Genomic DNA, 17,647 nt, shown 5'->3' with positions numbered 1-17,647 from the left:
AAAAACTGTGATGAGATTTGACATTCTGAGAGTGTAATAAGTAGTTACTGTGAATTATAGAATATGAAATACAGTCATGGTGGCACATTTAGCTCTTAATTATCACAAAGGACAAGACATTTTCTTCTTCTTCTTTTTTTTTTTTTTTTTTGAGACAGAGTCTCACTCTGTTGCCCAGGCTAGAGTGAGTGCCATGGCATCAGCCTAGCTCACAGCAACCTCAAACTCCTGAGCTCAAGGGATCCTCCTGCCTCAGCCTCCCGAGTAGCTGGGACTACAGGCATGCGCCACCATGCCCGACTAATTTTTTTTTTCTATATATATTTTTAGCTGTCCAGATAATTTCTTTCTATTTTTAGTAGAGACGGGGTGTCGCTCTTGCTTAGGCTGGTCTCGAACTGCTGAGCTCAAACGATCCGCCCACCTCGGCCTCCCAGAGTGCTAGGATTACAGGCGTGAGCCACCGCGCCCGGCCGACATTTTCTTCTTTCAAACAAAAATCTCAATGCTTTAATTCTAATCATGCAATTAATTTAATTCTTGAAAATATGTTGAATGTCATAGTTTATTTTCCCCCTAATAGAACTGCAGTTTTACAGGAACTCGGCTGACAAGAACCTTTATAGTTTATGCAGGACATCCTGGAAAGCCATGTAATACTTTTTCATTAGAATCCCCAGAAAAAGATCTATCTTTTCAATGTTAAGTACCTAAGTATTTTACACCCTTACAATCAGAAAAATTATCTTAATGTTAGTATCTATAAACAGCATTGTTTTTCTAAGAGAAAGCCAGCAGAATTTAGAGAATTGGGATAGCTAAGATTATTGACAGTGAGTGGGAAAATAAGATCAAGTTCATGAATTCTAAAAGGAAATTAAAACATTTGCTAATTAGGTGATCACAAAAGAAAGAAAAAATCATTTCCTGTTCTATGACACTGACAAAGCATGAAACCAAAAAGTTAAAACAAAGGCATTTGGCTTTTATTATAAACCTATATAAAACAGCACAATTTTAGAAAGGCTTATTCACACCTCTTTTATATCAGTTAACTTCGATTCCTAACATTTTCTTAGACAAGTGTTTCTATTACCTTTCTTAAAGATGTTGCCATGGCTCAGCAGCTGCCATAATGAGTTAATGAAGTAAAAAGATGGTTTCTTATGCACACACAATTCATTTCCACATTCACAAGAAAATAATGGGCAAAAATAACTAATAAAGTTAACCAAAGTAAGGAGTGAGAACTGAAATAAAAACTGAAGGTTGATAAATTCACCTTCGAATTCACAGGCAGAATATAAACTTCAATGTTTTTCTCATTCAATTATAATTTTACTTCTACAACTTTATGTTCAAAATCTATTTTCAAAAAAGTTTGAGTAATGAATATAGTAGATGAAAGCATTCAGGGAAAAAGGAAAGATCCTAAGTATAAATGAAATCTAGGCTTAGAACTTCCTTACTTATTGTAGTTATCAATGTTTTGGTTTCAAGAAAAATCAACATTGTTGGCCGGGCGCGGTGGCTCACGCCTGTAATCCTAGCACTCTGGGAGGCTGAGGCGGGTGGATCGCTCAAGGTCAGGAGTTCGAGACCAGCCTGAGCAAGAGCGAGACCCCATCTCTACTAAAAAAAAAAAAAAAAAAATAGAAAGAAATTATCTGGGCAACTAAAATATATATAGAAAATTTATTAGCCGTTCATGGTGGCGCATGCCTGTAGTCGAGCTACTCGGGAGGCTGAGGCAGTAGGATCGCTTAAAGCCCAGGAGTTTGAGGTTGCTGTGAGCTAGGCTGACGCCACGGCACTCACTCTAGCCCAGGCAACAAAGCAAGACTCTGTCTCAAAAAAAACCAAAAAACAAAAAACAAAACATTGTTTACTTAATTTTGCAACACTGATTTTTTTTAAAACTAATCCCATTACCTTAAAAAAATTATTAGAAGATGATACTATCCACAAATGCCACATATTGTTAATATTTATAACTTTCTCCTCCTACCAAAAGGGTTCATTCACTTTCTTTTACATTAATATGCACAAAATGAGTATTTGCTAACTAATAATAACTTTTTAAAAGTAAATAACAGCTGCCATGCATAGAGTGCCTGTATGTGCTGGACAGTGTGCTAGGCACCCGACAGACATCATATCCCTGTTCCTCACAAGAACCCACACAAAAGAGATGATTATTGCTACATATTAACACAAACGAGGGCACAAGACAGACCTTGGTGAAGGTAAATATCTTGACCAAGATCAGAAAATGAACAAAGTCAAATCTTAATAGACCCAATCATCACTGTACTCCCTCATAACCAATACAACTCATCCTAACTTTGGTGCAATAGCAATCTGTACTGTAGAAAGAATTTCCGCTTCCAGGAAACATAATTAATTCTTGATCCTCACAAAAAAGCAGGTATTATACTCTTCCTGTTGTTGAGGAGAAAACAGAGGCCCCAAAAGGCAAATAGCTTTTCAGAGCTTCCAAGGTGGATACAAGGGTCTGGCCTGTGGCCTTCAGCCTCTACATCCAGTGCTCTTTCCAACATTCAGGCTTTGCCAGTATAGTTGAAAGGATATTAGTAGCAAACTACCTGGACAGCACACTCCTTGCAGAGTTTAGTATCTCTCGGACCTTCACATTTAATCACAGTTACTTACCATTTTATTATTCGCTTAATATTTTTATAAAAATAGAATTCTCTATACATTTTCCTTTATTTGACAATCAAAACTGTTAAAATGGAAAAGCTGTGTTTATTGCTCCTAATTTTATTCTATCTGAACTTTCTACAATGGTGTTTCATTCTCAAATACAAAAATATTGGGGTGTGTAGTGAATAAATAATACTGAAAAGTCAGTTCAAAGAATAAATAGGGAATTAACAGTTTTTTGTTTTTCCATAAAATATTTATACATAGGCCTGCAAACCTGCAGTTCTGTACACGGTATCTCTTCCTACCTTGGGTCAGGTGATATAACCTCACATAAATAATGAGAGGAAAAGACCCAATAAAAGAATAGTTAGAATCAAAACCAAGTTACTCACTGCATTTAGGTCATATCGTAAGAAATTGAATTATTGGTTACACACCCATATAACTTGCCTACCTAGAAAACTGGACTAAGTACATCCATTCTGATTCACATGGCCAAATACACAGCACTTTCAAATACTCAGAAAAATTTTAAATGATATAATCCATATACTTACAATACAACTATCCTTTGGAATATGGCTCAAAAGATACTTTTTGAGCCACACTCAAAAAGTCAGACACTTTTTGACAACTCAGGAAATATATAGTGAAAAGCCTAAGAAATGCCTATGAACAAATAGGAACAGTCTATGATCAAACTAAATGCATACACATACCTTTGATCGTATCTTAAGGCACTAGCCATGAAAAAATAATGCAAAATGATAGTTATAGGCAGACTTCTGGAGTACATCTGGAAAAATATGATTCCCCTTGCTTTATAAATGATGAAAAATGCCCTCCTAAAACAATCTTTTAAAATATATGTATAAAAAGATCTCCCCAAATATGCCTAAGATATGATTATAAACACAATTTAAATGAAATGATACCATCTATCATTCTAGCAAGTAGGTAACTGAAGACTGGGAAAAAAGGCAGAGGGCATTTTGTTTTCTCACACACTACACAACAAAGTATTTCATGTCCTGTTGAATATCTGACAATACAATTAACAGCTTTTCCTACTGCACTTAGGGCAAAGCTTTAGGACTCCAAAGAGAAGTACAGATGCTCCTCGATTTATGATGGGGCTATGTGCCGATAAACCCTTCATAAGTTGAAACTACCCTAAGTCGAAAATACATTTCATACACCTAACCTACCAAACATCATAGCTTAGCCTAGACTACCTTAAACATGCTCAGAACACTTACATTAGGCTACAGTTGGGCAAAATCACCTCACACAAAGCCTATCTTATAATAAAGTGTTGAATATCTCATTAAGTTATTGAATACTGTAGGGAAAGTGAAAAACAGAATGATTTCACATCACATATATACATGTATAAAGTTGAAAAATCATAAATCAAACCATCAAGAAATTCAAACATAAAACATCTAAACTACAAACATTCAAATTTCATACATCTTTTCAACCAATATCCACAAGTTCACAATTACTACAGTATTTCTAATGTTTGGTCTGGATAACTGGTAGAATTTTATTTCTGAAAAGCTAAATGGCATTGAGTATTTATTATATGCAAGACACTGTTCTAAGCACCTTCTTTATATTAACTTCATTTAATCCTCACAACAACCCATTAAGATAAATACTATTAAAATCCTCGTGTCTCAGATGAGGAAACTGGAGCATGGAAAGGTTAAGTAACTTGCCAAAAGTCAGGTCACAAGTGGTAAGGCAGGAATTTGAATCCAAGCAATTTGATTTCCAAGCACTTAATTGCTCTGAAAAACCATCTCTATAGTTCATCCAATAAAAACTACTCTTTCCTGAATTTAGTGTGAAAACAAAACAGAAAGGAAAGGGGCTTTTCCTAAATCATCCTATTTCTCATCCTTTAACTTACAAAGCCATATAACAACAAAGAGCAACTTGTTAGGATGTCAATTCACTGACTCCCCTTGGCACTGCATATGAGATAATGAGAACTGGTATCAAAAACTGGGGTTTGCTTTTGAGTTATAGAAGGTACAGGGTTTATAATTCATTTAACCTTTTTGAGACTCAATCCCAATCTATAAAATGAGATTCAAAAATACTGCTTCCTTTATTAAATACATTTCTGGGGAAACCAAACACTCAAGATGATTAGGGAATGTGCTTTACAGAAGAATTCCAGCTAATAAATTTATAAATGAAAATAAATGATTTAAGAAAGATCATTCAGTGGATAAACTATTAGAGGGAAAGCTGATGAGGAACTTTACAAAGGAGGGTTCAGGCTCCTGCTACCCAATATGCCTCCTGATGGGACATAATGTCCAAAACAAAGTGCCACTTATGAAGGATTCTTGCCAAAGAGGTTGAACCTGAATCTACATAAGTCTTTAGAGCCATTTACAGGAAAACTGGGATATACAGTAACAAATTAAATGACACAAGAAAGCAAACAAATAAATCCAGAATGTGAAACATTTTATAAAACTGGCTCATTTCTTCAAGAAGTTAATGGGCTGAATAAACAAAAACAAAAAAGGGGAGGTGAGTAAGGCATTATTATTAAGAGATTTATGACACAATAGCAAAATGCAACATGTGGCCTCATGTAAAAACAAAAACAAAACATTTGTTAGGCAATTGGGGAAATCGGAACATGGCCTGGGTATGACATGTTACCCAAATTTATTTTTAATTTTGCCAAGTGGTAAGATAATGGTATTATAATTATGAAAGAAAAGTGTCTATGTTTTTCTAGGGGTGCATATTGAAGTAAATAGGCCTCTGTGATGTTTAATTTGATATCTGTCAACTTGACTAGATAACACAGTGGGGGGTGGAGATATTTAGTTAAACATTATTTCTGGGTGTCCAGGTATTTCCAGATGAGAGTCATATTTCAGTCAGTAGGCTCAATAAAGCAAACTGCCCTCTCCAATGTGGATGGGCATCATCCAATCTGTTGAGCACCTGAATAGAATAAAAGGAAGGGAGAATAAAAAGTGGAGAATTCACCCTTTCTGCCTGACTGCTGAGACTTTGGTGTTCCACTCTCAGACTGGGATTTACACCACTGGCTCCCCTGGTTCTCAGGCCTTTGGACCCAGATTGAACTACATCACTGGCTTTCCTAAGTCTCCAGCTTGCAGACGGCAGATTGTGGGACTTCTCAGCCTTTATAATCACATGAGCCAATTCCTCATAATAAATCTCTTTACATACAGTGTTCTTTGCTGGGTTGCTATGGAGGAAATTCCAGCCTTGTATGCTTATGTATTCCCTCCTCCTCCTTTCTCCAAATAAAAAACATCCCTTGGTTGTAATGTGTTGAAACATGTAATATATTGTTTCCCTTGAGCTATTTTATTAAAACTCAGGGAACTTGAAGCAAAATAACAATAATAATATGAAATTATAATTTTTTTTACCTCCCTTTTTTTTTGGCTTGTTTACTTTCATTATAGGCTTTTGCATTTAGCAGAAAAGTAACTACCTTGAAGCTATGAAATGATTTATTCACTTTAGGGAAAACATTACAAGGCTACCAGACCCTACTTTGTGTGTGGTTTTGTTTTTATTTGTGAGAAGCTACACTAGAGAAAATCCTTGGCAAATGTTAAAAAGAAAGGCTGCAAAAATCTTTTGAGGCTAAATTTCCTCTCAAATAATAATAATAATAATGTAGAACTTATAATTGGGGTCAGTAAATTTTCTTTAAAGAGCCAGATAGTAAATATTCTTGGCTTTCTGGATGATATGGTTTCTGTTGCACTTCCTCTGTTGTTGTAGCACGAGAACAACCATAAACAAATGGACATGGCCGTGTTATCAACAAAAAAAGGCAGCTGTCTGGATTTGGCCTGCGGGCTGGCCGTGTTTTGCCAACTCCTAAATTAGAACATGGATTCCTTAAATTTTTTCTTTGTTCATTTTTTTAAACTGACATTCATCAAATACCTCATAGGTGCTTTAGCTAACTTTTATACGCTTTTTATCGATGATCATCACAATAGCTTATGAAACAGGTGGAGAAGATTCTTAAAATTTTAACATTTTGAAAAATTTCAAATGTATACAGGCACAAATCCTCATATAGCCATCACCATACTAAACAATTATCAGTATTTTTCTACATTTATCCCTTTTTATTCTTTGTGTTTTAGATGAATTTTTAAAAGCAAGTTCCAGACTAGGTCATGTGATGCTGTATGTTCCAGACTAGGTCATGTGAACCCTTGTCAGGGTTCTCCAGAAACACAATAAATAGGAGATTGGGGGGTGGGGCGGGAGAGAGCGAGCGAGTGAGAGAGAGCCAGTGCCCAAAACCAAAAATATTCACTATTTGGTTCTTTAAAGGTTTACTGGACTCCTATTATAAATTCTACACTTTGACTATATTTGAGAGGAAATTTAGCTTCAAAAGATTTTCACAGCCTTTCTTTTTAACATTTGCCAAGGATTTTCTCTAGTGTAGCTTCTCACAAATAAAAACAAAACCACACACACAAAGTAGGATCTGGTAGCCTTATAATGTTTTCCCTAAAGTGAATAAATCATTTCACAGCTTCAAGGTAGTTACTTTTCTGCTAAATCTATAAGCCTATAATAAAAGTAAACAAGTCAAAAAGGCAAATAGGAAAAAAAGAAAATTATAATTTCACATTACTATTATTAATATTTTGCTTCAAGTTCCCTGAATTTTAACAAAATAGCTCAAAGGAAACAATATATAACATGTTTCAACATATTTCAATGAAGGGATGTGTTTATTTGGGGAGAGAAGAAGGTGATGGTGTGGACCAGTATTGTGGCAATAGGGGCAAGACGATGATGGCACAGGTATGAGAGAAAGGAGTTAGATACAAGGCTCAGATTTCCTCCATCACCAATCCAGCAAAAACCACTGTAAACCCGCAGGCCACTTTTTCTACCTGTAAACTTCTGTATGTTTTGGATTAATAGTTTAAACACATTCTTTGGCAGCCTTCAACTTAACTTACATAACCTTCAGGTACATCCATGAGCTGATTAGTAATTTAAGACCTGAGAAAAGCAATGTTTCAGAGGGAAATGGAGACATGACAGAGTTTAATATGCAAGTACACTAGCTAAAGGGCATAATTAAAACTACATCATTCCTTTAAATCTACATAATTATGTCCCAAAGACATTCTCATTAGTATCTTTTACTTTGCCACTAAACCAGAAATGGCCTCATGTCTACATGGTTGGGAAATAAATATAAAATTAAGACGATAAGGTATATACAAATCAGATAAAATGTTTGTAAAATTCAATGAGTGAGCTTCCCTTTTCAAAAGCAATATATAAAATCTACCACTCAACCATCGTTGCTAGTGAGTCTGAAACAAAATACTATAGTAACAGTAGGTGACCTCATGACCCAAATTTCAGAGGGGAAAATAACCAGAAAGGTTTAACAAACTATTTTTAATTTTAGAGGAGAGAAAGCTACTTTTTTGACACTTACTCAACTGGAAATGTCTACTAACCAGCACTTCCTTTACTATGCAATGATAACTGATGTTCCTAATGATCAGCCTGAAGCAGTTCCAAATCCTGAAGTTCATTCTAAATCATTAAAAAGATGAAATTATGTTCAGTATACTTTCGGTGGTGAGTGCACTTCATTATAGTCTCATATTTTAAGACTATATTATTTAGGATATGTAGGGCAACTGTCCATCAAGAGGTCATTCTACTCAAAATCAGACATTTATAGGAGCTATAAGGAAAAGCTCTTATATTATGGTCAATTGATCATACATGGGGGGGGATCACTTCTTTCAAAATTTGGGGCATAAAACTCCAGGGGGTATTAGAGATTCTGTCCTAGGGCTTAAAGGAATTTTAAATCCCCTTTTAGAAAAAATATTGGCCCAAATAGTGGCTCTTCTACTTCCTGTGTCTAATGACACTGATCAAATGCCCTGAGACAGAAGCTGGAAGAGCAATTAGAAAACTATGGCAATAATCCACACAAGAGATGGTGATGGTGTGGACCAGTATTGTGGCAAAAGGGACAAGACAATGACAATACAGGTATGAGAGAAAGGAGTCAAAGACCACACACGTCAAGGTTTTGGATCTGAGCAACTGAAACAGTTGAAGTGCCATTATCTGAGATGGGAAAGACTGTATAAGGAGTTGGTTTGAAGCAGGATACTAGATGAGGCGCTCAGTTTTAAACACTTTAAGCATGAGATGCCTCAAAAACATTATTGTGTTTGTATAATCTAGAATGTACATCATAAATAGGCACTTGGATATCTGGGTCTGGGGCTCAAGGAGATGGTTAGGCTGAAAAATATACAATTAAGATTAATCAGCTTACAGATATGTATAAAGCCATAAAAGGTGAGATCACCTAAGGAGTATGAATATAAAATAAAAGACTAAGATGTGTCCTTGGGCACTAAACCATCCAAGAAGAATATAACGCACACATGCCTCATTGTATTGTGTTTCCTTTACTGCACTTTGCAGATACTGTCTTTCACACAAATTGAAGGTGTGTGGCAACCTGCATAGAGCAAGTCTATCACTGCCGTTTTTCAAACAGCAGGTGCTCATTTCGTGTCTCTGTGTCACATTTCAGTAATTCTTCCAACATTTCAAACTTTCTCATTATTATTATATCTGTTTTGGTGATCTATAATCAGTGATCTTTGATGTTAACTATTGTAATGGGGGGGGCGGGTCACAAACCACATCCATATAAGATGGCAAACTTAATAAATGTGTTTGTCTGACTCCTCCACCAACCAGCCATACACTAGTCTTTCTTTGGGCCTTCCTATTCCCTAAGCACAATGTTAAAATTAGGACAATTAATAACCAGTAACCCTACAATGGCTCCTAAGTGTTCAAGTGAAAGGAAGAGACACCCATCTCTCACTTTAAATCAAAAGCTAGAAATGTTTAAGTTTAGTGAAGACGACACATCCAAAGACAGATGAGGTGAAAGCTAGGCTTTTTGCGCTAGTTAGCCGAACTGTGGATGCAAAGAAAAAGTGCTTGAAGGAAATTAAAAATGCTACTCCAGTGAACACAACAAAGCAGGCTTATTGCTGATATGAAGAAAGTTTGAGTGCTCTGGATAGGAGATCAAACCAGCAATAATATTCCTTTAAGCCTAATCCAGACAAGGCCCTAACTCTCTTCACTTCTATGAAGTCTGAGAGAGGTGAGGAGCTGCAGAAGAGAAGTCTAAAGCTGGCACAGGTTGGTCCCTGAGGCTTATTGAAAGAAGCTGTCTCCATAACATAAAAGCATAAGATGACGCAAGTGGTGATGGAGAAGCCGCGACAAGTTATCCAGAAGATCTAGCTAAGATCATTGATGAAGGTGGCTACACTAAACACCAGATTTTCGTTGTAGATGAAACAGCCTTCTTTTGGAAGAAGATGCCATCTAGGGCTTTCATAGCTAAAGATGAGAAGTCAATGCCTTGGTTTCAAAAGACAGGCTCTCTTGCTAGGGGCTAACACAGCTGGTGGTTGTAAATTTAAGCCAATGCTCATTTAGCAAACTGAAAATCCTAAGGCCCTTATGAATTATGCTAAATCTACTCACCTGTGCTCTACAAATGGAAGAACAAAACATGGATGAGAGCACATCTGTTTATAGCATAGCTTACTGAATAGTTTAATCCCACTGTTGAGATTTACTACTCAGAAAAAGGATTCCTTTCAAAATAGTAATACTCAGTGACAATGTACCTAGACACCTAAGAGCTGAGCTCTGGTCTGATTCTAAAGTCTATATTCTCCCCACCACACTGCCTTCCAAAACAGGTTGAACTGACCTACTCAGGAGACTCATGTTTGTTTATTAAGTTTTGTGAAAAATTTACAAGTATCCAATACATGTTACTTGAAATGTTACCCTACAAAACATGGTCTCTGCTCCTCAAAGAGCTTATAATTAATCGGAAGGTAATTCAACAGTTGTATTGTAATGAAATGGAAGTTATATCCTTCTAGTATAGACTGTGTTCTTTGAGGTCAGAAGTCATACCTCGTGCATATTCTTTTTCACTCACAGTTCCTAAAACATTGGTTTATATAGAGAGTTTAATTAATATGAATATGTAAGCTCTTCTTATCCAATAAAATTATATTTCTTTCCAAAAATGAGGATCATGGGCTTTTTCTGGCCCCACTTAAAGCACGTGAGTAGATTCAGCAATGTCTATGTCTTTCTTTCAATTTTGTTTTTATTTTTCATCTTTCTAAATGAAGACAATAACATCAAAGCATTTCTATAGTTTGTGGTATGGCCTAACAGACAGAAAGATCATATGAATTCCAGAGTTTCAACTTAGTAAGAAATTCAATGATATTCAGGATATTTCTTTGCAAAATTCAGATAATAATAATGCCTACTGTCATATAATGAGTTCCTGAAGCTTAAATAAGAATATTTCATAGAGTGCCAGGCATTTTACGTAAAATAAAATGGCTTGGCACATATAGGTCCACTTTTAACCAACGAATACACCTATTAAGGAAAGACAAAGTTCAGAGCATTCTCCCCTAGGCAATGAGGCAGGTAGGGAGAATATAAAAACCTTAAGATAGAGTATCTGTTATTTAGATACAAAATCTAGTTGGGATTAAAAGAGGTATTAAGGGAGAAAGTCACTGCTGGCTACAGTATTCAGGAAAGGGTTAACACAGGTCTGGGCCTTATGTGATAAACAAGTGGCTTAAACTAAATCTAGTCCATCCCCAGTGTTCTAGCTGCCCCTTGATTATTCAGAATTCTCTCCCCCCATGAGAAACTACAATTTCCTCCTTTCCTCTTGGAGAAAAATAAATTTATGCAAACCACAGGTAAATTAAAATTATCTTTTAAAAAACCATAAAGCTTTATGTATGACCTTGAATGTGAACATCTAAGTTTAACAAAATAGAGCTTTTAAAACAATATTTACATGTAAACAGTATGTGCTACGTTATCCATAGAAAGGAGTTATCATTACTGGGTGGAATGAAATATAATACTGTTGTAAATAGAGATTAAATGGCTTTATCACAGCATTATTCAAATTGCATCCTTTATGTAAAAGGCCTTGAGGCACAATCAATAAGTTAATAATTAAAATTCATAAAACCGTAGCAGATAATCATCATCATAAAATTGTGTTAAAATAATGTTTAAGTGTTGGCTTGTCATAAAGGGCCCATTAATAAAGATAGATTTATTTCGTACTATTCCTAGAAGGTCCATAAATTGGATAACAACAGTGAGAGACAGAGAATCCCTTACGTAAGGTACTGTTTGGAAACTGCAGAAACATACGGCCTGAAGTCATGTGTGGCCAAGGTAACACTTTGCAAGGCATAAGGAAGCAAGAATGAAGGACAAAAAGTAGTCTTAAGTACGATGACACTCTTGAAACTCTAAGGACCACACTGCAGTGTTTCTGCAGTCACGATGTCAGTAAAGAATGAGAATACCAAACCTCAAAGCAAGTAATGGAGCCTCAAGGTTTTCATGGTAAGTTAAATGCAGGCACACCACAAAGTAAGAGAAAGGGCAACCAAAGTACATGGAACATTGGCAGGAAAAAAAAAAAAAAAAGGAAGGACCAGGTCTACCTTTAAAGACAGAAAAAAAGGGGACATTTCCTGGAAAAGAAAGGGTAAGATTTCATGATCTCTTCTTGAATTAGCTTGAGTGAGATTAATCTCATTTAGTGAATATTATATTAAAATATACTAATTAAAATGACTATGTCCTGGACTTTTTTTTTTATAATAGAGATTTTCAAGGGGCAATTTTAAATATTTGTTAAACTGAAGATAGAAATAAAAGCATAATTGTCATATCCAAGAGAATTAAGCAATATACATTTTTCCTTTGTTCACGAAGAAACATCACATCTATAATATAATCTAAAAACATCAAAGTAGAAAGCACAACTCATCTTCAAATGAGTTTAACAGTATTATCATTTATCTAAATTACAAAGTAACTATATTTAAACAAAAATGTCTTTAATCTACACATTTCCTGTGGGATGTCAGTTTTCACCATTCTGACTTTATCCTTACATATGCATAACTGAACAATATGACTTAACCACTACCTAAGCTAATGACAGTGATGTATTATTTCATAAATATTTACTTATTCTGACAAATGTTGTTTTCCACTGCACTGTCTAAATAAATCTAATAGGATAAAATACAATTTATTTGCAGACTTTTTAATATTACAATGGAGAATATCTGAGATGAATGTTCATCATAGTTTTCATTTTGAAAGGCAGTGGAAAACAAGAATTTATTCATAAAAGAACTTCTGACCAAAGGCTACCAAAGGAAGGGGCAGAGGAGACAGCTGGGTGGAGAGAAAGTTGGACTTTCTGCATGGAGATGACAAAGTTGATCTGCCAGACACAGGGCTACGACTTCAGTGTGTGCCAGTATTTACTTTTTTGAGGCTTATGTGAAAATTCAGAGGCTGAGGATGGCATATAGGAATCTATCTGGAGAGTGGAGGAAATGTAAGAGACAGTATGTCTCAACCAATCCAAAGGAAAAGGAGAAATGGAAGGTTGAAATGAAAGGCCTTGAGGTCCAAAGATGTGGAGACAAATTAAAACATATAGTAGCTAAAACAATTAATGGAGCTCAAGACCCATACATCATACTGTAGACATCAATCATTTCCTTTGGAGCATCTGTCCAGTGGGGAATAAATGATAGCCAGGAAATCTTTTGAGATTTTTAGTAGGAAATCCTTTACCTTTTCCTCTCCCAAACTTTAGGAACTTGACTAAATCTCAGGATCCTTGGGTCAAGGCATGATTAAGACAATCTTGCTTTACTCATCCTACAGGCGACAGGGATCAAAGGTCTGAGAGCAAGAAAGTCAGCCCTAATCAGTCTTAAAGTCACAGACCAAGCTTGGCACCTCATTTTAAACCATAATCTCTCCAAAACGAAGGGTCTGAAACCACCTTGCTCACTGAAAGCAGAGATACAATAAGCTTAGTGTAGGCCTTGTGCACACCCAGGCCACCAAGCCATGGCTTCTCACCTGATTCGTGCTGCATTTGCCCAAGCTTTAGGACTGGGCATCGATCGGCCTCAACTTCTAATGGTGCTTCCATTGCCTCCGCTGGCCTCTCTGAATCGTGACTTTTTAGATGGATCTGGCTGCATTGCAACTCATGCTCCATAGACCCAAACCACAATATCGAAGAGTTCTGAGATCCAGTGTCTGTTATTTCCGGGTACATTTAGACAGTTTTCCTTGTCTCAAGTTGTCTTCATTGCAAAATGATGAACACTGATACCTACTATTCATATCCCACTAAGATATGATAAATAATAACGCCAAGCCTAGGGCTCTTGTATAAAACTCAAGTTGTGGTTAAAATGTCATGTTTTTGTTTATGTCTTCCCTGACTACCCTATTTAAAACCACACCCAGGCACCCAGCATTCCCTTTCATCTCCCTGAAAAATTTTCTTCATAGCACTTATCACCAACTAATATAGCATATAATTCACTTACTTGCTTACTATCTCTCCCTCACCAGAATGTAAACTCCAGAGTATTGATATTTTTGTCTATATTGTTCACAACCATACCTCTAGTATCTAGAAGACTACCTAGGACATAGTAGATACTCAATAAATATTTGTTGAATGAAACACACTCTTTAAATAGCCCACTAGGAAAAGACAGGTTAGGTTGGGTATGTCTGAGATAGTACAAAAGAAAATAAAAAGCTTATTCTAGGGATCAAATTCAAAAAGCAATCTATTTCTTAGGGTAACTCACCAATATCATCCTCATCACTAAAATTTATTTAACCAGAGTTTCTGTATGTCATTCTTCTCTGAACCTATTCTCACTTAAAAGTCTTGCTTTACTTAAAAGCTGACACCCTTATCAGTACGAAACAGTAATCAACCACACCTCCCCTTAAGTAAACATCCTCTAGCTTTCACCTGGTTAGGATTCCTGCTTTTTGATTGAGTTACATACAACAACATCACACCATTAAAGCATAATTATTCTCTTAGTCCCCACAACCGTGGAAACTTATATTCTCTTACTATACAGAGTACATAGTGCACCTGGAGATAGGCAAGTGCAAAATAGCTGTTTAGTCATTTAAAAAAAAAAGCCTACTTTATACAGAAGTAAACTACTGGAAAGATGGTACAAAGTAATTTTTTTAAAAGCAAAAACAAAAAATAAATTCAAGAAAGATTTGTAGGCAAATGATGGGTGATAAACCATAACCACAATAGGTTGTTATAGAAAACCAAGAATATACCTTCCCCACAACTCAAGCCCCTGGTATTTCAAACATTGATACATCTTCCAAAGAAAAAGCCCTGAGTCTCAGAAGTCTGACCCATTTTGAAACTTATGCAATATCTAATTTATCCAGAGACAGTTTATCACCAAGGCATGGCCAATTAAGACATATTCCTGAAATCTTAAACTGGCACCTTCTTAAGAAGATACATATTCTATTGTCACTTTCCCTAAAGAGCACCACATATATTAGTAACAAAAATTTGACCCAGCTTTTAAAATGTTGGATACAATGTTATTTTAATGTCAGCATAATCCATAAGGTATCACTGGAAAAATGACATTTATAAACGAATTATTAAAGTTGAAGTCTTGTACTTTTTATCTTATTTCTATAATTTAAGAGTTGAAAAGTATTTGGAGAGAAGACCAAAAGTAATTAAATTTATTAAAGCTAATTTTTAGCAGAATAGTGTTAGGAGGAGGACAGTAACACCTGTTTTATTCTAATGATAGACTTAACCCAATACATAATTTAACTGAAAATTTGAATAGCTAGTCTCTTGACAATTCATGAAAGCAAGTCCAACCTGCTCAAGTCAATGTTTAAATATTAATTCTTATACTGTGTAATCTCGAATTAGTATTCTAAATGCCATGGAAGGCATGCAGAGAAGAGTTAAAGTCTTAACATACATAAATCTTTATTATACATTAAAATATTTAGAAGAGAGAATATAACAGAAATTTTATTACAATAAAACTTAAAAATATATGCTCTAGATGACTAGAGAGCTGTTAAGTGTACCTTTAAAATTGCTGCCCTAGACCAATAATAACCAAGTTAGACTACTTTTGCAAGAAACTATTTTTTATTACATTCAAATTATTTTCCTAGGATATTGCTAACATGAATATGAAAGTAAAACAAAGTTTTCTCTGAAAGAAAAACCTAAACATAACCAATTTGTAAGCTAAGGACTGTGTCTGCAAGTAAACAGGTTGATAATATATTGAGAAAACGTGAATGATTACAGTATAACCCATTTATCAACATTTTAAAATACTGGTTTAATACTTTATAGATTACATAGTACTTCACATATATACTTAATTCTTTGCAACAGGTTAGCAGGCATTACTATTGTTCCCAAGAACTGAAAACCTCTACTCTAAATTGTGTCCTCTGAAGTTTACACAGTTATCCTATCAGTGTTAAGCTAAACAACACGCCTAGTCTTCCTCCTGAGAGTACTGAGAAAAGTATAGGGTTTGGAATAAAATAGACCTGGGTCTTAAGCCAGGTTTGATCATGTACAACCTTTGCTGCCTGGGGAAAACTCATTAAACTCTCCATAAAAGGAGGATAATGTGTACCTCATGGTGGGGTGTGAGATTAAATTAAATAAGAAACACAGAAGGATTTAAAGCAGCATGCTTGCTTTGCCAGTTCCTAAACATGAATAAACTTTACCTTATGCCCTCTCTGCTTCTGCTCTAAGGCCAGAAGACATTGCTAGAGAAAGCAGTGTAATAGTGCTGACTTGGCCAATTACAGATTTATGGGCTAGTACTGTTTTCTCATTAGTAAACTGGATATAAATAATGCTCATCTCCTAGGACTGTTTTAAGAATTCCATAAGATGGTGTATGTAAAGTATTAATTATAGTGCCTGGCATATGCCGGGCACTCAGCAAGTGGTCAGACTGGAACCATTCTGTAGCTTAGTGACCCTTTTATTTATCATTGGTTAACATGTTAGCATACTTACGGAAGGTGTTATTCTACACTCTCTTCAACTTTCCTTAAGCCCTTATTGTACCAAATCCTTCTGATAAGCAATCTCCCTGCCTACTTTTCTGGAAAGATGGGCAGTGGGCATCGGCTTCCACAGTCCTTCCTTCTACCTTTAAAAAATTCCTTCACCAATTCATCATCTCTCACCTATCTGTCAGGTGTCAGACAAATAGGGACGCTGACGAAACACTGTATGCAATTCACTCATTCATTCACTCAACAAATTTCACTGAACATCTAAACCTATCAGGTACTGTGTCAAGTGCAGGGTGTATGACGGTAAGAAAGAAATGGACCCTATACTTGGGGAACATCGCATAGGACAAAGAGTATATATAATACTATACATATAGTATATCATACTATATAATAAATATATGACAAATATATGTTTAAGATTATCTTTCCATCTCCTTAGGCCTATTTCCTCAAGTGTTCCCAGAACCTCTTCCATTCCCATGAGTTTCACTGCTTCTGTCCATCCCAGCTCGAAAATGGTCTTTGTTTGGCACGGTCACCCTAACAGAGGGTAACTATGCCAAATAGCTATTTCTTTCCTTCCTGACTTCCCAAACTTCTGGAACAAATACTCCCATTGTTCCCATTGCCTCCATTTGTTTGTGTGGTAATACCAGGAAACCTGGCTCTCGTTCCATCCTTTTCTTAAAAATGACTTCCTAACAACAATATGCATGCCTTTCTCAGTTCTCAAAGTACCAACTACCTCCTACTTTTGAAATTCTCCTCTTTATTAGTGCCTAGGAACCCAGACTGCTGTTTTCTCTCTTATCTAATTTTTCTGATAATTCTGTTTTCACTTTAGTTTCCTCCACATTTCTGTTCTAAACAGTGGGTATTCCTC

At 35.7% G+C, this 17,647-nt stretch overlaps 1 protein-coding gene across 1 annotated transcript in view; it reads right to left on the bottom strand.

Moving 5' to 3' along the window:
• LOC138395945 (DNA primase large subunit-like) overlaps positions 1 to 13,954 on the bottom strand; it is a 76,182-nt gene extending 62,228 nt beyond the window's left edge. The window contains exon 1 of the mRNA XM_069489062.1: positions 13,753 to 13,954. Coding sequence (XP_069345163.1) covers positions 13,753 to 13,954 — 202 coding nt within the window. The remainder of the gene's footprint in view (positions 1 to 13,752) is intronic.
• Positions 13,955 to 17,647: the final 3,693 nt, after the last annotated feature.

Source organism: Eulemur rufifrons, chromosome 15 (genome assembly GCF_041146395.1).
Source record: "Eulemur rufifrons isolate Redbay chromosome 15, OSU_ERuf_1, whole genome shotgun sequence".
In the NCBI taxonomy this organism is placed as follows: Eukaryota; Metazoa; Chordata; class Mammalia; order Primates; family Lemuridae; genus Eulemur; species Eulemur rufifrons.
Note: the sequence above shows the minus strand (reverse complement) of the source record. Positions and strands in the feature narration are given on the sequence as shown.